This window comes from Micropterus dolomieu, linkage group LG06 (assembly GCF_021292245.1).
Source record: "Micropterus dolomieu isolate WLL.071019.BEF.003 ecotype Adirondacks linkage group LG06, ASM2129224v1, whole genome shotgun sequence".
Lineage (NCBI taxonomy): Eukaryota > Metazoa > Chordata > Actinopteri > Centrarchiformes > Centrarchidae > Micropterus > Micropterus dolomieu.
In genome coordinates this window covers 9,464,822-9,492,699 of record NC_060155.1, presented here as the reverse complement: position 1 = coordinate 9,492,699, position 27,878 = coordinate 9,464,822, and the positions used below count along the sequence as shown (strand labels likewise).

Genomic DNA, 27,878 nt, shown 5'->3' with positions numbered 1-27,878 from the left:
TTTTGTATCCAAATCCGGCTTTAAACTTCTCCACAACAGTATCTCGGACCTGCCTGGTGTGTTCCTTGTTCTTCATGATGCTCTCTGCGCTTTAAACGGACCTCTGAGACTATCACAGAGCAGGTGCATTTATACAGAGACTTGATTTCACACAGGTGGATTCTATTTACCATCATTAGTCATTTAGGTCAACATTGGATCATTCAGAGATCCTCACTGAACTTCTGGAGAGAGTTTGCTGCACTGAAAGTAAGGGGGCTGAATAATTTTGCACGCCCAATTTTTCAGTTTTTTATTTGTTAAAAAGGTTTGAAATATCCAATAAATTTTGTTCCACTTCATGATTGTGTCCCACTTGTTGTTGATTCTTCACAAAAAATTACAGTTTTATATCTTTATGTTTGAAGCCTGAAATGTGGCAAAAGGTCAAAGTTCAAGGGGGCCAAATACTTTCACAAGGCACTGTATATAATTTGGTATTAGAGTTAGTACCTGAATAAAATTTATACTCAGTAGCTGTATGATACAAACACCTATGCACCGATTGCAGGAAATGCAGAATGGCTTGGACAGGGAGAGCAGCAGCCTGCAGGACCTGGAGTCGCAGAAGCAAGATGCCCAGGAACGTCTGGAGGAGATGGACCAGCAGCGCTCCAAGCTGGAGGGAATGCTCAACGATATCAAGATGAAGTGCCAGGAAGAGTCCCAGATGGTCAGAGACGAAAGTTATGAAAAAAAAATGCAGTTGCGATTTGTATTGTGCTTGTGGTTATATGGAAATACACATGCAGTTACTATGTTGTTATCTTGTAAGTGCATATGTTTTGATATCTTTGGAGCAGATCAATCAGATATCAATCAAACATTTTTCATTTGAGGTTTGTTCAAAGGAAAATGCTGCACTTTATTGCTTTAAACAATAAAGTGTTTTAAAAGACTGTACTTATTTGTAAGTATTGCTTACTTGAAACTGCATGGCTGATGCTTTTGAGGCAAATAGATAAAAATTATTTTTAAAATAAGTACAATGAGCACCACCATCTAACTTTAATGCCGACCTTTTTATTTTTTTCCAATCCTCCTGAGAACAAACTTTAAAATACTGTTGCTTTGGTCTTCGTAATAAGAAACCTAAACCTCATACAAAATAGTTAGTTATTACTTTTTTTTTCTACTTTCACCCTCCAGATCTCGTCCCTGCAGAGCCAGATCCGCTCTCAGGAGACTGACCTCCGGAGCCAGGAGGATGAACTGAGCCGCACCAAGGTGGACCTGAGCCGACTGCAGGAGGAGGAGGCCCAGTTGGAGCAGAGCCTGCTCTCTGGTCGTGTCCAGCTGGACAGCATCATTAAGTCGCTCAAAACTACTCAGGAAGAGATCAACCAGGTCAGTGCAGATGTAACTAGCGTAACTAGAGGTTACATAAGGTAATTCAGCCACTTTTGCCCAATAAGCTCAAAACTACTCAGGAAGAGATCAACCAGGTCAGTGCAGATGTAACTAGCGTAACTAGAGGTTACATAAGGTAATTCAGCCACTTTTGCCCAATAAGCTCTCTAATTGGCTCAATACTGTGTGACATTCTGTGGATTTTGGATTGTGTTATGTTTGTGTTGTTGGCGATGGCTTTTACAACACAGCATTGTCTATTTTGGAAACATTAGCTTTACTTTACTTTCTTACTTTTCTTCTGTGAAAGCGCTTTGTACTCTGTTTGATAATTGCTCTATAAATAAAGTTATTATTACTTTTACCTCCATGACCATAATGCTGAAGTATTTAGTATGCTCTCACGTACACTTCAAGTACACTGAAGTGAAACTGTTGCATCATGGTGGTTGATGTATTTTCTTATGATCATCTTAACCACTAACCACCACTTGCATTATAAGTGACGGTAAATTATAATAATAAATAATCAAAGGACATAATTCTGTAAAATAAATCAGTAATCCGATAATAGTGTGCAAACTCTGGTTTTGCTCTAAAATCACTTTTTTATTTTAAATTTGTGGCTTGAAATCATAGTTGCTTACCCATTTCTGTCAGGTGGGAAATTTTCCAGACCAACTATGAAACCTGCTTAAAAGAGACAAAAAATCAATAATAATCCAATCAATATATTTTATGGAATCAGATATGGATTAAACAGTCTTATGTGTTTTTAGGCTCGCAGTAAGCTGTCACTGATCCAGGACAGCCAAAAAGAGATGACCAAGACCATTGAGCAGTACAACAACGCTTTGAGTGACATCAATGGAGGAAGCTTCAGTAACCTGTCGGACTTAAATGAAGGGTTTGCTGAGAAGGAAAACGGAGGTTTCAGAAGTGCGGTGAGGAGATCAGGAACTCTTTTCGCTACAAGACTTTATTACAGAACCCAGAAACTTTATTTTGCCATCCTCCTGGTTCAGATTTTGAATCCTTCCCACTAAAAATAAGGATAAAGAACTGCATAAACATCTCAGTCTCAATAGTACTTTTCATATCACCTATTCCCAATTTGCCTTTTTCATAGCTATTCAAACATCTGAGGAATGAAATGCACTGTTTTGGTGGAGTTAGGGCCTTATGTCATAAATTATCATGCATTATTTTTTCAGTTTAGAAAGTGAACATGCTGTTTTTGTGGCTCACTGTGTTCTGCTGTCACATAGACAGCGTCCATTTTTTATGTATTGATTTATTTATTTTTTTTAATCATTTATCAGGGTGATTCTTTCAAGTCAAAGATGGCCATGTTCAACAACAGCAGTGTAAAGGGGCCTACAGCAGACCCCTTCCAGACAGAGGACCCCTTCAAGTCCGACCCCTTCAAAGGTCAGAATACCTAATCTACCTTTTTATCATTTGCTCCTGTATTTCTGTAAGGATCAATGTTATTCCCTGCTCTGCCAGCTGTTGCTTGCTGGTTATCACCTGCACTCATTAGATGCCCTGTGAAAAAGCATTTCAGCTAAATACCTGACATGTACCTACAATTAAGATGCCAAATTGTAATTATTTAATGAAATGGAAATATTTGTATGTTCCAGTCTGTTGGAATTGATGCTGTGGGGGGAAAAAAAATCAAAGACAGCTCTTGATTGCTTCTTTTTAGAGGCTTTAGATGATCAAAGTACATATACCCAGCCACGACAGTTGCTCTCCTCTCATTGTCTTGTCCTTTTTCTAGATCCATTTGGAGAAGATCCTTTCAAGGAAAGTGACCCCTTCAAAGGCACCTCATCTGAAGATTTTTTTAAGAGAACAGACAAGTCAGACCGGTTTGGATCCTCAGACCCCTTCGGTAGAAGACCCACACCTCCAGCAAAAGTATTGAACACCTCTTCTCTTTACCACTCAAATGATGTTTGTCAAATGTGCTGATTATGGTTCTTTTGTTTGCAAAATGACTGTCAGAAAACAAGTGCTCTTATGTCAAAAGTTGAAAATGATATTTTCTTTTCTATGTTTAATGACTTGCTGTAGTTCAGTGCTGATATAAACCAGCTCTGAAGACCATGTCTTCACTATTGTAGATAACTGGAAAAACAAACCAGTACGACAAAGAGAGAGTACTAGTGGTTATGCTGATGGTGTGTGTGTGTGTGCGTATTTCAAAGAAGATCGTTTGAATAGCTTGCTTACTGTACTTGTGCTTTGCTTCTTTGTTTTTCTCAGCCAAGTGCCTTCAGCAGTGGTGACGCTTTCACATCAAACAGCTCAAAACCAAAGGATTCAGGTACGTTACTAGTCATCTCACATGTGCTTTTTCATTGTTTTTCCAATTTTCTATATTGTAGTACAGACAATACTTTACACATACAATTAGAATAGGTTGAAGCTTCAGTATTTGTATTTGTTGGTTTCAGGTTGTGTGGTTATTTTTTTATTTTTTTTGAATATGTAGGTTGTATGCTTTCTTCTCTTTTTGCAGTTACTGTGGTCAGGAAGGTAAGATGTGATGGTACTGCAGTAGGATGAACTGTGCGTTGACATCTTACCATGGCAGTTTGTCAAATAAAAGAGCAAACACATAGTCATAGTCATGTACTACGTGAAGAGTTATACAGTATGTGACTCTATTAATTGACATCTAAACGTGAAAGAACATTCTAGTTATGAAACATGTCTCAAAGAGTCATTCTTTGCTGTTCTGGGTGACGTGTTAGATTTAGATTTTAGTTTTGGGGCATCAGGGGCAAACAATTTTTCCTGACTGTGGCTTCAATTTTTCCTGTGGTTTAGGACTATTTTTAGCCGAGTACCTACGCATTTAACTACTGGCCAACTAAAAATACTCCCCCTACCCTGGAAAAACAGGAGGCTTGCAGGAGCCAAACATAACAGAAACTCTGTGACTGCTGGTCCTGCTCTACTAGAATACACTGCCACTCCTTTAACCAGTTCTCTGCTGCCTCTGTCCTGTCTTTATATCTGCTGCAATTGAACGGCTCTACCTCATTCGGGACGGAAGTTGTTTTAAGTTAGTGGCTACCTCTGGTCAATGCTGTGCCATGCTACACGCCTTCAGAAGAACACAGAGGCAACTGTAGACCTGAGCTGAGTTACTGTGCGTAAAAGAAAACACTGCATACTTGACATGAATGGGGCCTCTTGTGGTTGCACACTCACAACAAACATATTCTATTACAATGTTTTGTTTTTTCACTGTAACCATCTGCAGTTTGCTGTTTTTTTTTTTATTAAGTGGCATACCACTGAGCTTCAAAACAACCCGGGCACAGTTCTGGTTAACAGTACGCCAACTGACGCCTTTAATTAGCTGATCAGATGCATGCGTCAGGTTAAACAAAACCTCTGCTTTCCAGGTTTTTTGCGAAATGTCACGGAAAATTAAACGGTCATGCCACATTCCCCTCTCTGAAAATTGCATGCAGGCCCTTTCAGAATAAACAAGATGCAAATACGATTTTGAATTGTGTGGTATGGGGTTGAACTTCATTATAGTTTCTGGCTCTTTCTATAAACATATTTAAATGTTCCAAATGCATTTTAATGCACTTTTGCCTCAGATGTGTTTGGGACAGCGGACCCCTTTGGAAGCAACTCTTTTGGAAGCAAGGGGGGTGGATTTGCTGACTTTAGTCGGATGTCAAAGGTAAGCTCAGGAGGCTCTCTATGAATCAGTTGCGCCATAAAGCATCATTTTCCACTTAAGCTGTAGAAAGCTGTGTTGTTAATTTTGCTCTCATCATGAATGATTTCTTATTTTTCTGCCAATTTATCACATTTATGAAAACAGTCTCTGGTTATGAGGCCAGAAGCTTTGAATTTTGGCTGACATTTCTTTTAGAGCTGAAATATTTTTTGTCTTTTCCCTTGTGTGTGAACAGAAGTCAGACAACCCAGTGCTCCCATCAAAGAAAAATGTGCCTAACCGGCCTGCACCTCCCTATGGTAAGCCCCGTGTGTGTGTGTGTGTGTGTGTGTGTGTGTGTGTGTGTTTGAACATGACTGTGCTTGCAGCTTAACTTGACATTAATGGTTCAGTGATTTTCACGATTAGCATGTAATGTTGGTTTAAACCAACTGTAATTAATAGTGTTTATCATGCAAATGTTGTGAGTACGACATTGTAAGATATTTCTCTTTGCAACTTTAAGTGGTTGCACCTTGTCACAGAAATGTAATGGCAGCAACATTTTCGGGGTGATTGACTGTTGTCCTACTTAAAAGGAATTGTTTGCCCTGATGGTATGAGGAAAAAAATAACTTCCCTGTTGAGCTATGAATGTGCAGGAAAAAGTAGTTTCTTTTTGAAGATGTAAACAGGAAAGGTGTTGCTAGAGGTATAGAAGTACTATGGGTTTTACAGAGTGATGTGCCGTTGTTAGTGCTATTATTCATGTATTTTTGTCTCCAACAGTTGAAATAGCCAGTTCAGTGTTAAATTATGTTCATCTTTGTTTTTCTGTGTGTACGTTCACACAATCACCCACAGGCCATGCCCAGCACATGCCCTTCCGCTGTGACTTTGCACTTATTCTTTTAGCAGAAGCCACAGCGTGAGAAAGTTGGTGTTCCCCTTTGCTTTACCACATGGAGAGGGAGATGAGTAGCCACAGTAAGCCAGCGAGCTAGCTCCAGAGGTGTGCCTCATGCCGGATGGGGAAGTAAGAAACCCAGTCTTGAAGGCATGGGCTGTTCTGAATGTCTGAATCACAGGGACCATTGCAAAAGCAAATTTTGGTCAAGTTTAAAAGTGTAATTGAGCTTTTTGCCTTCAGTGTTGCAGCAACTTTTCAGGCGTTACTTAGCAAGAATAACGCATAGTTTGTTGATTTTTGATAGAGCAATATTTTAGACCTACAATATTTACAGTTGTTCTTTATTAGATAGTGGAGCTATGTTTTTGATAGAAGCCCTTCAATATGCAGGTGCAGTCCATGCGGCATTGGTGCACAAAGTCGAGAGATGAATAATTGTGGCTACCTTATAATGTGTTCAAAGCTTACTGTAGACAAGGGTGGGTCCGTCTTTTACAATTGCGTGTTCCAAAAAAGCCACACTTTGCTTGTTAAGCATCAATGCATCAGTGAGCCATACTCAAAAAATGCGGTTAACACCTTTTGTGAACCAATATCGCTTTCCCCTGGGTGCTTACTCTGCAAGCCATCACCTTAAAGCTGTTGGCTTCCTGTGAAAATTTTGCAACACAATATTACACTATGGCCTTTTAAAGTCTGAGCATATTTTCCCAAGGGGACACCAGTTGTTATCATCTGATGTGAAGGCACTAAAGTGAGTTATCTTATTGGGATTGATTTTAAATGTCTTCCTTCTCTAGTAGGTATTCTCAGTTTGACTGCATCAGAGCTGTTCCAGAGCGTTTGCTCCACAGACTCTTTTGTTACGACACACTTGACTAAAGCATCCAAAGGCTGTCCTGTGGGTTCTACAGATTTGGGATCTGTAAGTGTAGTCTACAGTTTGCTGTTGGATCAAGTATCTTTGTCTGCATGAGCTGCTGGTCTCATGATCTCACTCTCCAGATTGTAGAGCTGAAGGCTCAGAGATGTTCTTTTAGCTTTCCCTCACAGTGACTTCAACAAGCGATCACAGGACCGTCGTGCTTACTGCCTGTTGACTAACAAGTGACAGAATGTATGAGAGCTTTTTAAGGGTTTGGTTTGAAAGGAATTAAATGTTTACATCACTGACTTGGACAGTCCCTGTATTTGTGTCTGTCTAGTTGTCTGTCCATCTGGTAAAGGGGCTTTTGCATGCTTGCTGTTGTCTCTGGCTTCAGCCTTGAAAGGAAGTCATAATTTATACACTTCAGCAAGTTAGTGAACTTGCCTGGTCAGGTAGCACTTGAGGAGCATTTTTCAAGTCTTGCAGTACAAGCTTAAAGCTTAGTTGTTGTCAAAGCATGATATGCCTCGAAGCAGAGCACAACATGGTAAATCTGCCTCTTTGTCCTCCGTCTTCCGCTTCTTTACTGTCGTGTATGGCCCAAACGGCTGAGCGTGCTCTCAAGTGGAGAGATGATGAATGGCCGCTTTTTGTGTCTGGCTTCATTTGACATGACATGAATTTATTTTGTCCCTCATGCTAGCATGACCGTTGTGAAAGGGATTTCTGTGGGGGGTTTTTTATATCGTGCTCTGTATTGTAATTTTTGTTTTTCTGCCAGGATCTGAAAAAATCAAGGTAAGACTGTACAAGGGTGTGGTGGTCAATCCTTTGCATGTGAAAAAGCTGTGTGCACTGCTTAATCTGAGTACAGTGATTCATGAGCACGGTTATTTTCAGTAAATCTCCCATTGATCCAAGCGCTGAATGTTTACGGGAAATATGTGGCTAGCAATGTATGGCACTAGTTTATTAGTGTATTGTGTAGGAATCTTTTCTGAAGCTTTTAGTGTTGCTTTTTCTTAATTCACTGCTATATATCAAATCATTTAGTTATGTTTGACGTAGTATTTCACACTTTGTATTAGAAGCATTTGATTTTGATCCACTGTTAGTTTTGCCATCTCTCTTTCGCCCAGTGACTTCTTTCCATTTGTTTTGACATTTCAGCCTGCATCGCTGTGTTTTTGTCCACATCTAATGTTTGTTTGTCTGCTTTAGTTTGGAAGTGAGATCCAGCAGCTGGAGTGGGCCAAGCGTGAGAGCGAGCGTGAGGAGCAGGAGAGGTTGAGGAGGCTGCGGCTCCAGGAGCAGCAGGACCTGGAGCTCGCCATCGCTCTCAGCAGGGCCAACATGCCCGGCTCGTGACCAGGCATGTCCCCACCACAGCTACATCCTCCTGCCATACAGTCCTCCGTACGCAAGCTCACGACAACAGCACCAAGACTGGCCCAACATGACTAGCAGCCCCTGTTACCAATTTGTGTAAGAGACCAGTGTTTCTCCAGCCATAACTGGACTCGTGTCAAATGACTCCACATTTAGCAAGCAGTTAAGGTCCATTGCTCCCAAACTACATGGCAACTAGAATCAGGGACAATACGGAACCTGGCTTCGTCCTGCGAGAACATAGCGGTTTAACGCAACCAGCAGGGTACTTGATGACAACCTACATCTAACTCCATATGTTGTTATGGATAATCACCCCGATCCATCCAAAAGCCTTACTGTTGCAAGAAAAAATAATCTTTTAAGAATATTTTACTGTTTATTTATATGCTTAAGCAATGACTCTGTGGTGTATGAAGTACTTGTAAAATGCGGTGTATAAACTGTTTTACATACCCTTTAATTACTCATATTGAAATTCAAATCATATTTGCTAACTACTGTTGGCCTTTGATTGAGTTTGTCCAATTTCATTTATTATTATTTAAAAAAAAACTCCTTCATGTATTGTAAATATTGTTAGATGATGGTTTTATGTACAAACCTTGGAAGAGCAGAGTCCGCCTTTAAAAAAACAAATCTGTCTTAAAGGACTTGAGCTCAGTGATCAGATAATAATGGCATGATTTAGATTTTTATTTCAAATGTTAGAAATGTTTTTGGCCATTTATGCCTGCATAACGATAATGGCCTTCAAGTACAGGGATTGAAGAAGTATTTGAATATAATCACACCCTCGAGGGATCTACATGTCAAAGTAAAAATATGATGTTTTGGGAATCCCTCATAAGCATTTTAGTCCTAATTTAGCATTGGTTAAAAATATGATTTGGTCCCGTATCATCGGTTGCCTCTTAATATAAATATTCAGATGCCAGCGATAATCATTGAGGTCTTCCTTTCTTTGAAAAAAGTTTACTCCACCTGGAGCACTGTTGCATCAACAGCTCATGTTTATCATTGGGTGACTTGTTGTAACGCCCAAACAACTTGCACTCCCATACAACTAAAAGCCTCCTATAAAATGGAAATAGTATAAACCTACATTGTTTATACTGGTGCTGTTACACTTAGCTTTGTCCTTTTTACTTGTTCACACTACCACTGATGCACAGTGACATCTGCTTGCAACTTTGTACTTTTCTCTTAACACTGAAAGTGTATTTCTGTTCATTAATGTCTTATGATCCGGTCAAAAGGACAAAACGCCTTAAAATATTGCTTGCTAATTATAGAACACTAATGGGGTTTATTTGGCACATAATGTATGCACTGTGCATTCCAGAGTTTCCTGGACATGTACAGAGCGACAGCGCCTTATTTATCAACATATCAACATTGTAACATGTAATATTGCACAGTATATATGTGATTATAAAAGAATCTGAAGAGTTTTGAGTTACTCAAAAGTGTAATAACTTTTAATTGAATAAAAGTGATTTTTAACATTTCTGGAACAAGGTAAGTCTTTTCATTTAAATAAAGTATAACAACAGCCACAGAAAGAAGTGACCCAGTTACATGTAACAGCAGGTCATGAATAGTTTGATTGTGAAATAAATTTATCTGTGATAAATATAGAATTTATGTACTGTAGATGGCCTCGAGGAACAGTAGCTCAGCATTGCACAGATGTGAAGTATTAAGGGGGAACTTTATTAACTATCTTCTTACGTCCTAATCTGATACTACAAATTCTCATATCAAAAAAAATTACAGACAGTACACTAAAATACGTGTGAGAAAGTTTGTTTATATCTTGTAGTTCTGCATCGATATTGGAACAAAAAAAGAGAAATGGGAGTGATACATTTGCATCTACCACTGCAGATATTTTTATCTTCCGTGTACTTCCTCTTTTTTTAAATAGGTAGATAAATTCTAGTAAAGTGTTTGAACAACAATTTACACTCTGCCTGTACATTTTATTGTAATTGGTAAATAAGATACAAGTTAAATGTGTAGCTTTGATGCCACAAATGTGGTTTTCTCTAGTTATTTTTAAAGTTTTAAAACTCACCAGAAAGAAGAGTACTATGTCAATCACCAACCACATATTTGAAGACCAATGTTTAATATTAATCTACTTTTTAGAATGCCATCTGGCTTTGATACGTTAACTCAATGCAGCCTTTGATGCGGGAGAAACATATGCTCACTGACACCATGCAGACATAATATGCACGGACTCAGATACTTTGAAACTGTGGTGCAGAGTGACTCTGTGTAATTGTAGTATTAAGGCCCTTTGATGTCCTATAATTTCTACCCATCAGAAAGGGAGTCTAAGGGCTCCCTGATGAGGGTTTGCTGTGCCCCTCTGTCCAGACGACTCCCGGCTCAGTCTGTAATTATGGAAATGGAGTGTTTGTATTTATAGGCTAAGCCCACAATCGGCTGCCCTTCTGTCTTGCAGCTGCAAAACATCATAGTGGAAATCAAGTGCCCATGTTTTAAATTAAAGTGGGTATACAATGGCAACGTGTATAACCTATTCAGTGTAACTGATCTGGTGGTCTGCGGGTCTGCTGAACCTACTTAGACTGGTTGTATGTCTAAGTAGGTGCAGTATGAAACCTGTTGATGAGTGGGTGGATGTGCTTCATTAAACTAAATGTGTGAACAAGATGTATCTAGAATGGCTAAGCATGCATGAAAAGTAGAGTTCACCAGTCAAAAGTTCAATTTCATTGTTTTTAATATTTACAATAAATACATTTAACAGTATAAAATCCATGTACATACTTATATAAATTTAAGTGAAAAAGAATGCACAAGACATCAAGCCCTGATAGTGAACAGAGGGACTAGATCCAAGAGTTTCACACAAGAGGAGACAACATCAACTCCAAATAGGGAAAAGCCATAAAAATTAAACCATTCAGACATTGAGGCAGTTTAAAGAAAACATTGTCTTTGCACATGTCAAGCAACTGTATGTGCATCTCACTCCTGTCAACAAGAACATGTACTATTTTGTGGCCATAGCGTTCTGTCACAAAGAGTTTTACAGTAGCACAGTCATAGAAAGGCACTTTTGTGTCAAACAGCATTCCAGTTCTGTCAAAGAGGAGTAGTATACTGTACAGGGCCAGCCCCTTCTTGGTCTGCCTGCTCTTAAGCAAACAAAGCTTTTCTAAAGCTTTTATAGAACCAAAGTAGTACCAGCTACATTATTAGAAAATAATAACACTAAAACCTCAATAATTCAATATTATATATAAAAAAAAAGACTTTTGTCATTTGGAGGACAATTTAAATTAAAAAATTACATCAGTTGCATCACAATAAAAATAACACAATCCCCTATGAACCCCAAGTCCTTATGTGGGCTCCTTCACATGTGTCTCTTCATGTGAAGTGCCAGGTGGTCAGACCTGGAGAAGGCGCGTTCACACAGATGGCACTGGAAGGGCCTGTGTCCTGTGTGTTTGCGGAAATGACGGGTCAGCTCATCGGACCGGGCAAATTTCCATCCACAGCCTTCCCAGCTGCAGTGGTACGGCTTCTCACCTGCGAGGACAGAAAAAATGGAAGATTATTAGCCTGTGCTGAGAGGGGGAATATGGTTTTGAGCGATGCCGGGCTGTGCTTAATTGCGCACACACGATATTCATCATAATGGACACGGACTTAAACTTACCGGTGTGAGTTCTGAGATGTGCCTTCAGGTGTGAGCTCTTGGTGTAGGTTTTTCCACAGCCAGCGAAAGTGCAGGTGTGCGTGGCTGTGCGCTTTCGCGGCCATGTGCGCCGTCCCCTCTTGGGTTTGGACTCCAGCAGCTCGAGGGGAGATGAGGGAGGTGTGAGCATCACCCTCTGCGCGCCTGGCTGCAGGCTGAGACCTTCGTCGTACATGCCAAAGGAAGTATGTGGAGCGTGGTAAGACATCTGCATCTGGGGAGCCTGAGGGTGGTGCGGGAAACCCGCCGGTGTGTGATACTTCTGTGAGAAGTTCATGGCCTGGCACAGCTGTGCCTGGCAGTCCGAAGCTCCCTGGTCATCGGGGCTGAGAGGCGGGGTCATGTTGCTGGCTGCCCTCGGGGAGATGGCTACCCGGGGCTGCTCGAAGGGCATCATGCACGAAACGTTCCCTTCTTGCTTGATTTTGCTGCAGCTTTGGGGCACCATGCCCAAAACGGGACCGTAACCGTCCATGGGTGGCTCCACTTTGATGTCCTGGCGGGGAAAAGGCCCAGTGCTGACATAAAATCTCCCCTGAACACCAGGGTTGCGCGTAACGCCATAGTTGTTGGGTCCTTCGGAGCGGAGCAGCTCTGTCATGAGGCTGGCGCCGTATGGGGGCGGCGGGGAGCGGTGGTCGTCTCCTGGGTAGGATGGCACCGAGTTTCCAGTCGTGTACATGCTGGGGTCAACTGTGCCCACAAATTCCGCCGCGCTGTCTGAGCCAGTTGTGTTGGCAAGAATAAAATCCAGATCCAAATAATTACTCAGATCCTCGTCGTCCTTTCTGCTGTGATTGTCCAGGTTCTGTACCATTTCAAGCATGGAGCAGCTGGTGGAGACTATTTTGTCCATATCTCCTTTCCACCTCTGAAAGTATAAAAAAAGAAATGATTAGATATAATAGCGTTGCTGTAAAATAAAATGCTGTATGAGAAATAGCAAAATATATCCAGCTAAACAAGTAATTCAGCATAATACGTAATTGTTCCCCCCCCCCCCCCCAGAAAACAAGGAAATATATTATTTTTTTGTGTTTTTCTTTAAGCAAGTTCCAAAAGATCTACAAGATATCAATAGATTACAATCCTTATCAAAATAGGTGAAACAAAGTGACATCCTCAGATTTTAAAACATTGCCTAACCCTTGTATTTTTAACTTACGTTTTCCCAGGTTCTCTCTCTTTGGTTTGAGAATGTCGAAAATGACGGTAGCATCACTCCAGACAAGGCCATCATTTAGTGAAATAATAACTATCTCTTGTCAAAGTGTCGTTGTGTTGAGCGGCAGCCGCACCAGAGTCAGTGCGCGTATTTCACTGTCGCCTCTCCACAGCTGCGATCCAAAGACATGAACAAGTTTAAAAGTGGTAGGAGGTCCTCCAAACCTTATAACTCTCTAACCCGAGTACGTCTGGCCAATTGTGAGAGCTCAGGAAACAACGTAAAGTTAGGTAAATTTAGCTCTTTATAAAGCGGCTCCAGCAGGCAGCGGGGCTCAGTGCGCTCTATGACAGGCAGGGCTGGGCAGACGAGCCTATAAAGCGCAGGACCTCCCCCACAGGCTGACGCAAACACTCAACAGACCAACCCACCTGAGCTAGAGTTGGAAAAAAGTTGCTGTCAAATTACAAACACACGGACAATATAGCAACCATAGATACTTACGTAATGCGCTGAAAAGAATAAACCCAAGGGCAGAAACTGCTGGTGGCCATAAGCCGCACCAACAACTTAATATAAAGGCTGTCAGTACTTTAGTTAATCATCACAGCAGAAATAGATATGTGGTTTTTTTTTTGATGCACAGTAATAAAAATATAATTAGGTTCAGAGTACTGGGTAAAACTCTGGAAGGAAAGACACAGCACTAAGAAATCTTCTTTAATAAAAGGCAGGCTATTGGCATAATAGCACGAAAATGTCCCAAAACATCAAAATTTATGTTTAAGTTTTATAAATTCTTCTTTGTGATTGCATCATTTAGCCTCAAAATACATTTCAGTCTATGGTTTCTTTTTACCTCTCCTTTATTATAACAAAAACTCTAAAAGCAAGTCAGTAGGCTACTCCGTTCAAACCTTTAAATTGGTGTCTATAAAAGTCTCTATAACCGTTAGGCCTATGTCTATTAAAACATATGTGAGTTTAGAATAATGCAATATAGCCTACTGTATATGCGGATAGAGAGATTCTCTACAGTTTTTGTGCTGCTGCCTCCACCTATTTGACGCGTCTCGCTCTCGGCACATTATCTTTATGGAAGATGGTTTTGTTCGCTCACCGCAGGCTTGTCCAAACAGGCGCCAGGGTCGTCTGAAACGGGTTTCATGGCTTTTTAACGCTCTGACCACTCGCCATGTAAACATGATTTAAGTTAAAGTCCCATTCAGGTGTAAATGACGGACGAGGGGGCTGCTGTGTCGATTGGAGCCAAATTTACATAAAAAGTCTTGCCTGTTTGTTGCTGTTTCTGCTAAGATCTGGTTTCTGATGCAAAGACAGTCAGGTTGTTTTATCACCAGGGATGCCCTGGCTCCAGAGGTCACTGGGTCAACTGTAACTCTGCACAACTGTACTGTTTTAAATCTTTAAATAAAGCTATATTGTGAAGTCACTGACCTGGACTTTGATATATAGATTTTAAGATCATCCTGTCATCCCATTGAACATCATTTCCATAAACAATAAAACAGAGAATGTAAAATCACACAAATAAATAATATCTAGCAATGGAAATGAAGAGACCAATTAAAGGTTTAAATATGGTTCACATTTATTTCAGGTTTATTAAGTCCCACAATCATCAGCAGTGGTGAAAGAAGTGTTCAGGTTCTTCACTTGAGTAAAAGTAGTGATTATATGCTGTTGCGATTGTTCAATCTACTTTATGGATATGTTAAACTTAAAAAGTGTCTGTCTAAAATGTAAAACAATTACCTCATAAATGTAGTGCAGCCGAAGTATAAAGGGGTATAAAATGGAAGTACTCAGAATTGTACTCAAGTACAGTGAGTACCTGAGTAAAAGTACTTTCCCTTCACTGATCAACACACTGTTTGCTGTATGTAGCATCATCGTGTAATCCAAAACCCAAGAGAGGGAAATAATCAGCTTTTGCAACAGGTGAAAAAAGCTTTAAAAGTACTCATTGTGCTGATGATGTGAGCAAATACAGGACAACTGAGCTGTTGAGAGACACATCACTTCTCATCAAGCTGTCATGTCCTCCACCACCACTAAACTTTGTCAGTGCAGAGGTTTGAGGTGTGAGGTTTCCACATCCTGATCCCTGATCTGTGCTGTGTGTTCAATTGAAAGTGCGTCACACAACTGTAGTTCAGTAAGGCTGGAGAGGAAGTGTGTTTTTAGTGGCTGCGGAGCGGCCAGCCCGATGTCTGAACCTCTGACCGCTAACTCTGACCCCGGCTCTGTGCAGCAGTCCTGCTCTGCTCTGCTACCAGTGAAAGTGCTACAACTTCCCCTCTTACTCAGCTACCTTTAATAAGTTGTAATGCTGCATATTTCACATTTAAGGAACTTCACCCGCTACTGACCTCTTGGTAGTTATAATCATATCTTAGAATTTACTTTCAAAAACTTTTCTGTTTTACATTGAAAGCTTTTTGCAACATTTCTTTATGTTGGAGGTTCTCACCTGATGAATTTCAGTGACTGTGGACATCAGATTGTGCTTCAAAATGTAAACCAGGCTATCTCAACATGTCTGTGCTATTTGACAATAAACTTTTCACGACCTCACTGATTTGAGAGTTATTTTATTCTTTTGTCCAGAGCAACTTAAATTTTTTATTTGGGAAACAGTGTCTTGCTTATAGGGATAGCTAGTTTCTTGCTGAGAGTTGCATAAGAAGATCGATACCACGCACATCTCTGTGATTAATATGAAACTACAACTGCTGTTCATGTTTATGTTACTCAAGGTTTGTATTAGGACTAAACTTTAGGAAGACAAGTTCTATTTGTTCCTGTAACCAAATATGTTAATTACTTAAATAAATCCACCATATCAGACATTTCCCTTTGTTAACTTTTACTTAAAATATTACACCTGGTATTATTATAATTGGTTCATCTATTATTTGCATACACTCAGTTAAATGTCATGATACAACCTGACTTGATAACAGGACATTTGCGACAGAACTCTACAAAGACTTTACTTACCAACTCTACACCTGGTTGAGCATGACAGAACTGAAAATTGTGCACTTGAGAAGCCTGAAATCATGTGAAACTGCACACAACGTGCTCTGCTCTGAGACATGCAGCAAAGGGATGAGAAAGGCAACAAAAAAAATTAAGATGTAGTTCGCAAGTATGGTGTTTCCCCCGGGGGGAGCACTCACTAATTCACATGCTGTTTCAGAGACAGGTTTGTATTTCATTCTGATCCATCGCTTCCTGTGGAGAAGTGTACGTACCCAACGAGAAAATTTCATTTGGGCAAACTGGGGTGCATGTCCATGACCTCACATACGATAGGTGGGGCACTCTTTTGACTGCAGCAGCCCAAATGAAAACATTTCTCAGTTGAGGTTTGTAAAGTGAAAGAGATTTGTAAGAATTTCATAAAGAAGTGGTACTTTATTTATCCCTTTAAGGAAATTCTCCTTTTGCTTGCCACCTCCAAAGAGGTCAAAAATAGGACAAACACCTCGGAGCATGTAGGGATTCATTGTCCTACTCAAATTCTTGACCCCATGTCAAAGCACCGTCTCCCAACGTGCAGCCCCATGTGGACTCCATATTAGACTTTCCCTGCAGAAGAGGAACCATTCAAATCATTGCATAAAACAAGTGTTGAATATGGATGCGCAACATTTCCACAGAAGCCTCTGAAAATCTCTTTCCCTGAATTGACATTTACACAATAGTTTTACCATTGGGCAACCCGTGTATCATTTCACAATTGTAAAGCTTGTACTATTGGGGTTGCGGACTTATCTGTCCAGTTACGTGACCAAGTTATGAACAAGTCATCAAATTGTTGACATGTTCTTCAGTGAGAGACACTAATTCTTAATGCACTTGTTCTCACAAAAACATCCTCTTCTGTTTTTATTTTTTATTTTTAAGATCACTGTTAATTTTGTTTTTTTTATGACTTGCAATTTTTATTTTGACAAACAACATCAGTTCTGTAAATCAGTATCACTAAACATACAGTCTATTTACAAACACAACTTCCATGTCCCATCCCACCCAAACACAGAAACAAGAGGACTCCACAGCAAAACAGAAAATCAAGACAACACACTTCTGAGAAAAGGTACAAAAGCGTAACCCCTACATGGAAATCCATGAGCCTCCACCTCATTCTTTCACTTAAGCATTTATGAAAGAAACATATACTTTAGTCCAACTTTTCCGTGGCTGTGGAAAAACAGATAACACATAACAGTTTCCTAAAATATAAAGTTTTTGGACAGAATATAAACGGCACACCTGTGATGTTGACAGTATTTTAGAATTTCATATTTACTTACAAGAACAGCTTAACAAGTGTGCTACATGACTCCTCACATGCATATATGTCTCATATTCCCCATAAGTTGTTTTTGGGCAAGTCAGTCATAAATACAAGCACACATCATGTCTGGTCTGTAAGTGTTCTGTCACTGTGGTGACAATTTGGACACATGAGCTCTGCCTCATGTGGCATACTCCACTAATGTCCATGGAAAAACAGTGTGTAAGTGTGAGAGGTAGCGCCGGGCCTGCAAGGGACGTCCTGACTGAGCGAGAGTCAGCGAGAGTTTGAGAGTGAGCGGGATCCTGCTCTGGGCTTATATAGCCCAGTTATTTTTAACCACCCACCCCTTGCTTATTACAGAGTTTCCCCCTGGACCACTCAGGAAGCACGTTTGGCTCCTTTTCCTGCTCACACGCGGCCAGATTCAAACAGAATCAAAGAATGATAGCATTGAGGCTCTCCAACCCCCCTGTTGGAAAGGGAAAGGGGAAGGAGGGCAAGGGGGGAGAGAAATGTTTAGCAGAAAGCTTTGGCACGCGCTAACGGCATGACATTCAAAGAGCTGGCTGTAGTTCAGAAACCCTCAAACATTTCTTTAAAAAAAAAACAATGTGGAGACAGGGCAGATAGTCCTGATCCCACATGTGTACCTGCTGGGGAGCATTCAACAAGGTTTCTGTAGTGAATTAGCATAATTAAAGAACAGTTGAGTTTCACTGTTAAAGATAACTGTCACCAAACAGAGCTGTCAGTGACCTACAGTATATTACAGAGTATACTACAGAGTTTATTGAACTGCACTCATTTGAATTTATTTAATGTATTGCATGACATTGACTGGTTGTTTACATTGTTGAGATGTAAATGTAAACTAGTTGATAATTGAGAATACAGAAAAATCAATTCAAACCCTTACAGTTTCTACCACCAAAGTCAAACTTTTGCTTTGTACGTTAATGGTAGTGTTTTTTATGGAGGGCAATCCCAGTTTTATCAAAGTGGGTAGACTGAATATTAGAAGTACAGTTCAATAGCACCACAAACTACAAAATGACCATAACATTGCATCAATACTTCTCTTAAAGTTTTAACAAAAGTTTAACATCATAACCTTCATGAGGGAGGATTTGAAGCTGTTGTATTAGACCGCATTAATTGTAGCTAATTGTGCTAATAAACTAGCACCTGAGTGTATGTCAGGTCTATTGTACAAAAGTGTAAGTACTAAATAACTGAGAAAAAACCTCCTCTTTTGCATCTATTCGTTTTTCAGTTCTGTCAAGTGTTGCGAATCTCTCCAGGTAACAAACCTGTTTATTGTGTCTACACACATTACTGAGGTGAGACTTTTGAAAACAAAGGGCACATGCTGGCCCCTGCTGTGCTCCACAGCACCTCTGCATTAAACAGCCAGTATCTGGCTTCCACAGAACCCAAACATCTGTCTTGACAACCAATGTAGCATTCAGCAAGTGTTATGGAAACCCACCTTTTAAAAATATGCAGCTCACTCAGGCTAACATGGCAGGAATAATGGCTACATGTGGATATAATTGAGCCAGTAGAGCAGGCGGGGGATGGGTCCCAATTTATTAGCTGTTAACACCAGGAATCATACCGGTCCTACTCGTCATACCACACACACATGGTTTCACTGGCTGTGAAAATGTCGTTTTTTTTTCTTTCCAAAGTGCTAGGAAAGGTGTTTTTAATTTGATAAATGAGAATGGGCAGGCTCTTGGGGGCTTGAAGCAGGCCACTCTGAAAAGACTGGAACATTTTCAGATCGGCCTTTGGACACATGACTCTGGCACATAAATTGCTGGCCAGGCTCACTACAACTATTTCATTATTAAAAGTGTTTTTCTGCTTTTTCTTCACCTTAATGGAATGGTTTGACATTTTGGGATAATTTGGATGATAAACTTTCTTAGCAAGAGTTACATAAGAAGCTTAGCACAAAAACTGGGAAACTGCTAACCTGGCTATGTCCAAAGCTAACAAAATCTGTCCATCACCAACTCTAAAGCTCACTAATGAGTAAGTTATAGTTAGTTTGTTTAATCCATACAAAAATCAAAGTGTACGTAAAAATGAACCAGGCAAGCTGTTCCACCCATTTCCATTTTTTTCTGCTAAGCGAAGCTAACCAGCTGCTGGCTGTAGCTACATATTTTAGTGTAGAAACAGACAGTGGCATCTATCATCTCATCTTACTCTTGGCAAGTGTATCTCCCAAAATGTCAAAGTACTCCTTTAAAGCTCATGTATTGACTGTGCATGATGTGGACGCTTTCACTGATAATTTGGTGTGTCCATTTAACCGCATATGACCTTTTCTGTTCTGTTTTTACTGATTTATGACCCATCTAATGTCAGCAGTTTAAGTCAACTGTTTCACTTTCAGCATGATGACACTGTATAAAGTAGAGTCTATCCTGCTGAAAGCTCAGGGAGGCCGGTGTTTTTTTTCTCTCTGTGGTACAACAGCTTCAGACCAGTGCACATTTGAACATGCCGAACTAAACTGTGCCAGCTGTTCAAATAGAATAACCCCGGCCTCAACACAGGTTCCCCATTGAAGCCACGCTCCGCTTGATGGAGTGATCCAGCCTGCAGTGCACTTTATAGTGTACACACCTCGAAATGGCGACATTTGTAAAAAGGCTAATAAAAACATTCCTGCAGCAAGGAATGCTCCAGGTATTTCCTCCCCTACACCTGGTTGCGATTCCTTGAGTGCACTCGTCTGTTTTCATAGAGCCATGCTCTCCCTGAGAGTGGATATTGATCCTGTACTCGTGAATGGCGTTGTGTTTTTCTAAATGGATGACACTGAAAATACGGTTCCCTTAAAGGGTCAGAGCTTGACGCCATTTCAATCCAAACTGTTACGAGCTTTGTGGTGAGCTGTTGGTAGCTGGGAAATGAATGAGTATGCGCTACAATGTGATGGTGAACTTCGTAATGAGTGGAAGTCATCGTGTGAAATCAAGTGGGAGGCAGAGGCAGGTGACAGCAGAAGCGTCAAAAACAGGGGTCAAATGGTGAAGAAGTGTCTGTGTGAGAAGAAGGCTATCACTGGATGTGACAAAGCTAGCAGGACTGTATGACTGTGTATCAGGAGAATTTCTCAATCTCATGGTCAGGGCCTCAGATGGGTCACATTTCAAAGATAAATATTTCAATAGAGGGACTGATTTTACACATGAAGTTCACTTTACACATCCTGAGGAGTACTTCTCAGTCTGTAGCAACAGCTGTATAATGTCTACGTTGGCTCTGGACATTTCTAAAGTTTAAAAACGTGCGTGGGCTTAACATTTTACCCGAATGCCTGCATTGCAAACTTGAGGTGTGGGATGGCTTCAAATTCTTTTAATTTTTAAAAGGGCTACATTTTTTGTTTTTGTATTTAAACCAGGGTCAGAAGGTAGATTTAGCAAACTTGTTAATAAATTTATTGCTTATTTACAAATTGAGCAGATACGGAGCAACATTATCATTCATTTGGAGTTATGTTTCTGTCCACCTGATTCCACTGAATAGTAAGTTTGGTCAGTACACATTGAGCTGAAAAGTTTCAGAACTGTAGTTTCAGGTGATAATTCTCTGTAGGTTCATCATTACAAGTGACCTCTTTTACATTGTCACATTATGTTCAGACTGTCATTTGATACGTTGTTATTATTGAAATATCAGTTATATCGGTTTTAATGCTTTGCCAGTAAAAAAGATGACTCTGCAGCTAGTGGAGGCCATCACCACACTATCTGAACAGTACAGAGAGATTGAATTCAAATTTGATGTCGAAGACCACAGCCAGTGCATCTCTTCCCTCTGAGCCGCTTACAAGGCCATTAGCCAACGTGTGAGTGATCTTGATCTTACGTGAAGATAACTCCAAAGTGAAAGATTATTGTGACCTGGAGGGACAAACAGTTGGTGTTGGATTTAAAAGGAGAGTGCATTTAAAAGGCAGAGATATTTTTGATGCTTGATTAATGCTAGAGACTAAAAGTATGTTGCTTTGATTTTGACTATTTCCTGTGAAACCCCCAACTTTGAGGAAATGCAATACAAAAGTGCTCCTTCAATCAACACTGGTAGATATATATATATATAGTATCAGCAAATTGAAAGTTGTCAAAAACTCTCTAGGAATCAACAAGTAAAAAAGGACAAAAAATCCCGACATGATATCTAAAGTTTGAAGTTAGTAATATATTTCTACAGCCTCTATTTGAGGTAGTAGTATAATTATTTTCCCAAATATCTAACGTGGCAGGTCTTGGTAAGAATAATTACAGGAACTCAAATCCACTCAGGTCTCAAGTCTCCCTGAGTAGGAGGCATCCCGAGTTTGCCTGCAAGCCGTCCAGCACTCACTCAGTCAATAACTCATCAGGCTGTGGCACTGATTACAGATGCTATCTCAAAGGCGCACAGGGACATTAACCTACAGTCAAACTGTCATAAAACATCCCTGCTTTTCAAGCGGGTGATGGGTGAGAAAGATGCTGTCTGATGGTATCTAGTATAGTACACTTCGTATCACTCGTTGTTGGCTTACATAGTGTAATATGGAAACTGCAGTTTTGTTCGATTGATAGAAATTATCTTATTTAATGATGGCCACAGTGTGAGTTTCATATTGAGCAAAATACGCATGATGAAGTGATTTCTGGGTGTAACAAGTGCTAAATCAATGCATTTTCTACTTTGGGCAGTTAGAACAGTTAAAGGGAGTGTTCAGGTGCTGAGGGTGTATCTACAGCTGACTAATTTAGATTTTGGGGTTTGGTTGCAAAAAGACAGAGAAGATAACAACCTGTGGTTGACAAACAAACGAGATCCGGTGTGTACCGACCATTTGGCACGCGCAACATTCAGATTTTGATGTGTCCCTCTTTCACTCTTAGCCTGCTGACAGGAATTGGTGTTTGTAGTGTGGTTTTGTCAGCTAACCAGGTGTGTCCACGATGCACAGAGAGAATCCAAACCAATGCAAAATATTCAGTTCATCATGTGTGAAGTGTGCTACCTCAACGGAGAGAGTGGTTTGCTGAGCCGCATGTCGGTTTCCTCTCCAACTTTCAGCAGTTTCTTTTGTGGCTATGTGCAATCCACTGATGAAACCTGATTTAAAATCTGTACAAAGTCGTTTACAGTTAGAAGATTTTCATCTATTTTAAATACTGTAGTGTTTTAGTACTGTAACAGAACTGAAAATGCCCACAGAGTGCAGAACATCGAGTGAAAGATAGCTTCAAAAACTCCCCCAAGGAGTGAAGTGAGTCAAATTTCTTCCGAAGCTGCATAACTAATTGATTTATTAACTACACCTGGCTTCAATAAACGGCACCAAAGCATGGGTTACTGGTCTATTTAACACTTCAACTAAGGTATAATTACCCTGCTGTAATGGCTCAGGGGCCTCACCCGACTGGTTAACTACAAACTTCCCCTTCTCCCCGCTGCTCTTTAATAACCTGTATCTCTTGTATCATTTGTGCCTCTTCAATCGCTTCCTGAGTGGGGCCCACCACTGATCAAGGTGTAAATTATGGGCTTTTTGTGGGATGCAAATAGACAGGGCTGGTTCTTATAATACCTGAGAAGCTGAGGAATGAAGACAAAACTAATAGCATAGTTGGATGATACCATTTGACCTCAGAAAGATAATGATTACAGAACGTTAATTAACACGTGTCCAATTCCAGGCGTCAGTGCAGAGTTTTCTAATATGTCAAGGCAGGGTCAGGTCTACTTGTGAATGGCTGGGTGTATTTTTTTTTACAAAGAAGACGTAACTGCACAGCGGTGTTGCATGACTGAGTGTCTTATTCATCAACCAACTGTTCCCAAAATATGGGATCATCTTGTACTGTCAGAGTGAATAGTTATTGTAACACACTGCACACACACACACACACACACACACACACACTCCTAGTGCTTAGCAACAGCATGTGCTCTGACGGACCGGGGAAAGCCGAGACAGAGCAACTCTCCCACCTCAACATCTGAGTCTGTGACCACATTTCACGGGCTTCTTTAGGGGCCAAAGGTTAAAGTGGCTGCTTCTCTGAGTCGGCCCTGAGTCCATGACCTCTGGAGAGCTTGAGGTCCCCACCCTCTCAACCTTGACTGACCACTTTAAACTCACCTGAGCTCTCTCTTAACCACTTATCGGACCCATCTTGAACAGCTCAGCTCAACTGTCAGAACCTGTTCTCACACCGCCTATTGCCTGTGTTGTCCTTTGAGCCACTGACACAAACCGCTCAGATAATGACTCTTGGCTCGATAAATTCCCTCTTTGTTTTTGTTCCCATCTAAGCTCTCACAATCGCCAGCGTGCCTGGGCACTTCTCTGCAGTAGGACAGGTCATGTACTTCAACCTGTAGCAGGCCGAGGGGATAAGCACACTTGATCCATAAATGCATGTGTGCTCATTTGGAAAGAGAGCCCTGCAGCTTTGGGTGACATTCTCAAATGCAGCTGCTCTGTTTAACCTGAGGCACAGACACGGTGTAGGAGAAATAAGCCTTTGCTAATCTACCTGCCTGGCATATTATGCAATTCAGACATTCTTTTGTTAAAGGGATAGAGATGTTATTTGACAAAGGCCCGCATGTATGTGAGTGAGAACAACTTTCTAATGACAAGGGGATGCTTCTTTGAGGAACTGCATTCCTGCACAAAATAAATAATGCACTTGTTTGAACACGCGTCTCTGATGCAAATAATTATAAATAGAAATAGAAAATTCAATTTGAGGAGGATGTTTTAAAGTAGTCAGATATTGCAGGTTGTCTGTGTATTTTGAGTGTTAGTATTACAGAGGTGTACTCTGGTTTAATGCAGCTGGTAACCACATCCTGTTTTTTGAACAGTGAATTTTCTCACAGTTTGGCCATAATTTCCTGAAGTGTGTTTCGTGTGTGTGAGCGCAAGCCTTTGTGTGTTGTGGGTTAACGCAAACTGAGGTGGCTTGCATGTTTGCAATGAACAATCACAGTTCCTCTCTACTCAATGTGGTGCATTTTGTGAGCTGCAAATACAATCTTTCTAAAGTTAATGGCAAGTATGCACCAATAACATTTGTATTTGTGTGTGTTTTTGCGTGTGTGTGCATGTGCAGCTATGCAAATCTGTGTGCTAATGTAGCTTCTTGTGTGAGTGTGATGGTTGTGTTTATGGAGGGATGTTGTAATGGAACAAAATGAGCGTCCCTTTTTTTTCCCTGAGTGACATGTTGTCAAACTTCTTTCTCTTTAACACTATCATGAAACTGATGCATCACACGCCATTCTGGCATCATACTGTAACCTTCCTACTCAGCTGAACAGCAACATGTGGGAGCTTTGTTCACATTGTCTTCTTCTGTGCTTTGTCTACGATCAGCTCAGCAGCGTGGCCCCTACACAGCCTCACGACAGAGATACCACATTCTTGCATGCGCCAAGGCCCATGTTGAATGTTGTCTTTCAAATCAGCGATTAACAGGAACACGTGTACACCAGTTGTGTATATAATGTGTGTGTCTCTGAGCCAAGGGGACTGCCGGGCCCTAATTTGTTTTCGCAGACTCTGAGGTCGACCGTACTAAGATTTATATTCATCTGGCGTTTTTCGCCCTCGCCCCATTGCGTTGCACAAGCCTGACTGAAACGCTGTCGGCCTGGAAATACAGAGAAAGGGCTCACAGCTTGTTCTGATCTCTGCATTTGATACTCACATGAGGGATTTGAATGATATCATGTTTGTAATCATGTGGAAATACTCAGGAGATAGTAAAAGTCTCCATCAATTTGGTAGTTGTTTGTATCTCACACACAACAGAAAGAGAAAACAGATACAACCGCATCACATAGGTAGCCACATACACCACAAGTTAGAGAAGTGGGCCTGACTTGTGGGGGAAGAGGCTCCCCACTAGATTTACACACAGAGATAAACAGCACATTTAGCTGAAAATAGATTCCCTTCATCTCTACTTGACCTAAAATTTGTGCGCCCACATTTAGGGTTTTCCACCCAACCCTGTTGTTACCTGCTACTGAACAATTGAGGAGAAACCTGAGCCATTTAGCAACTAGAAGCTCATCCGTGTAGGGCATAATCCAAAGCAGGCCCCAAAAACCAGAGGGTCTTTCACCAAAAACTGGATGTCCGCCTTAATCCTGAAATATCCTCATCAGGGGACAAAATGGGGTTTTAATGGAAATGTATGGAAGGGTGTGGCATGTTATGAGAATCCCACAAATTATGGGCTGGTGGGGAATTGTTCTAATCCAGCAAACCAATGCTGCGGAAACAGAGCTGCCATTTTGGAGAAAGGGAAGGAGCCAGTTATTTCCTGAGTCCAGGCTGAGATCTAATAGATCATTGGCCTGGTGGTTTGTTTTTTGGGGGGAGGCTATAGTTTTGAGTGTTTTGCATCTGCAAGTGTATGAAAATACCTGTCAGTCAGATTGTAAGACATATTCAAACTGTGTGGACGTTATAATTAGGGTCAGATCTTATCCAAACATGGCTATGATTCACGTCAGGCTGTCTGATTTTCCCTCTCTCAGAAGGAAAATGTGACGAACAGCAATGAAAGAAGGTGTCTGTATGCATTTCAGTAATTTAAGATTTCATCTATTTGCTCTCCTTGGCATCATTCTTTACTAACAATCCACTGCACTTGTTCAGCTAAAGCTTTTATCAGATGTTCTTACACAGCAACGTCCTGGATCATGTTGTGTTTCTGTGGCGCGCTGCTTTTCTTGGAATGTGCGCTGGCTCTTTGATTGTTCTGTTTCCTGTGATTTCAGAGGCCCTTTGTCTCTGCGTGGTAACTCACTAATCAGGGAACTCTGTCATAGCTCCCTGTCGCTAGGCCGCGCTCCCCTAATGTCACCCTCTGTGTAATGATATTTTTGGCTCTGCTCTCATGCCTCTCACAGTCCACGGAAGCAAAAAAAGTCAAAGTTGGCAAGAACAATCACTTTTAGGAATGTGTAGACTAAAAATGAGATTGTGGCAGCAGTGGCAGCTGAGGGGGGTATCTGCTCCGTCATGAGCTCCAAAAGTAAAAGTAATAACTCCCTAAATCCCTTTCAACGGGACCATCCTCTCACCTTCACATGCATGTGAGTTCCTGTATTATTTATGATTTGATTTATTACAGGCTACTGGATACATGGGTATTTTGTTCTATTTTCTCAAAATGTGCGAGGAGGAATGCATTTGCCAAGACTGGAGAATCATAAGGAGGTCAGTTTTTTGCACTCTGGGTTTCCCCATCTTCTTTTGCTTAGACTGTGGTTTCATGATGTGTTATGGGATCCATGAAACAACAATGAAACCAGATGTGCTTAGTAATGTGTCTATGTACAGTCTTAACAACTTTGCAGAAGTTCAGCTGAGAGCGCACCATGTAGTCAGTATGAGAACCTTGTGCCATCTAAGCTTTCTGGAAAGGCCTCCGTTCCCTTTTATACCTCCTCTTAAAATAATCCCCCTCCTATTGGCTGAGAGCACTCTGGTCATTGAATCTCATCAGGCCAATTAGAGAGTAACACTTCCTTTACTGTGAAAGATGTTTCCTGTTGATAGTAAACGTGTGGCCTGCTGAGGAACAGAGAAAGGGAGGGGTGGGGTGAGGGGTTTGTTGAAATGCTGCCACTGTTTCCTTGACCTTCGTGGCCTTCATGGCGGAAAAACTGATGCTGAGGTGTGTGTTTTGACTGTGTGCATGTGTTTGCGGGTGTACAGCAATCGCGGAAAGTAACTAGGTACATTTATTCAAGTATAGTTTTGAGTATTTCTTCCTGATAACGCGGTTGCTCACATGACAAAGTGACAGAAATAATATAAACAAATGTTTGCGGCTCAAAGATGTAAAATGATCCAATATTTTACAAAACAGCAAAGATTAAAGAATAGTACTAAAAAAAACATGTTTGTGTGGCAGAATTTAGTTCATTATTCTTTCATACCTGATTAATCTCTTTATATTGTGACTGTTTGCAACCACAACTAAAGTTACCAGTATAAAAAGTAGTTAATGACAAACTATAAACTACTGTAGCGCCACTTCCAGCAGCTACAACAGTAGAATGTTGCTTACACACTGATGCATCAGAATTAACAATATTACAATGATTTTTCAGTCACAGTAGCAATGTTTCTGCAAAATTAGTACTTTTATTTGATGAATACTTCTTCCACCACTAGTGTACAGCGACACCGGCCTGGCGAGAGGAACTGCTCAAATTTATATACTATGAACCTGACTTATTTCTGCCATGTCATGTCTTCCTAGCATCACTGGCTGGTTTTGATGGCGGTGAGAAAATCCGATGCACAAAAGTTAAAAATACTTGAAGTCTGA

General features: G+C 40.7%; 2 protein-coding genes across 3 annotated transcripts in view; one reads left to right on the top strand and one right to left on the bottom strand.

Moving 5' to 3' along the window:
* LOC123972251 (epidermal growth factor receptor substrate 15-like 1) overlaps positions 1–9,758 on the top strand; it is an 18,463-nt gene extending 8,705 nt beyond the window's left edge. Inside the window, exons 14-23 of one of the 2 annotated variants that reach the window (XM_046051593.1) lie at positions 551–712; positions 1,189–1,386; positions 2,169–2,333; positions 2,712–2,820; positions 3,176–3,315; positions 3,664–3,724; positions 5,019–5,104; positions 5,340–5,403; positions 7,643–7,659; positions 8,083–9,758. In XM_046051593.1, the coding sequence (XP_045907549.1) occupies positions 551–712; positions 1,189–1,386; positions 2,169–2,333; positions 2,712–2,820; positions 3,176–3,315; positions 3,664–3,724; positions 5,019–5,104; positions 5,340–5,403; positions 7,643–7,659; positions 8,083–8,229 (1,149 nt within the window). In that variant the 3' untranslated portion in view covers positions 8,230–9,758. The remainder of the gene's footprint in view (positions 1–550; positions 713–1,188; positions 1,387–2,168; positions 2,334–2,711; positions 2,821–3,175; positions 3,316–3,663; positions 3,725–5,018; positions 5,105–5,339; positions 5,404–7,642; positions 7,660–8,082) is intronic. The other variant, XM_046051594.1, reaches the window with a different exon arrangement.
* Positions 9,759–10,990: 1,232 nt separating this feature from the next.
* LOC123972285 (Krueppel-like factor 2) lies at positions 10,991–13,484 on the bottom strand. Its single transcript, XM_046051667.1, has 3 exons — positions 13,158–13,484; positions 11,954–12,863; positions 10,991–11,823 (listed from the first exon to the last, which is right to left on the bottom strand). Exons 1-3 carry the CDS (start codon positions 13,230–13,232, stop codon positions 11,648–11,650), a joined length of 1,161 nt encoding a protein of 386 aa, XP_045907623.1. The 5' UTR covers positions 13,233–13,484; the 3' UTR covers positions 10,991–11,647.
* Positions 13,485–27,878: the final 14,394 nt, after the last annotated feature.

Coding starts and splice junctions, on each gene's coding strand:
- LOC123972285 (XM_046051667.1), bottom strand. CDS start 13,232: ATGATGGCCTTGTCTGGAGTGATGCTACCGTCATTTTCGACATTCTCA. Junction 12,864..13,157: donor GAGAGAGAACCTGGGAAAAC/GTAAGTTAAAAA, acceptor TTATACTTTCAG/AGGTGGAAAGGAGATATGGA. Junction 11,824..11,953: donor ACATCTCAGAACTCACACCG/GTAAGTTTAAGT, acceptor CTGTCCTCGCAG/GTGAGAAGCCGTACCACTGC.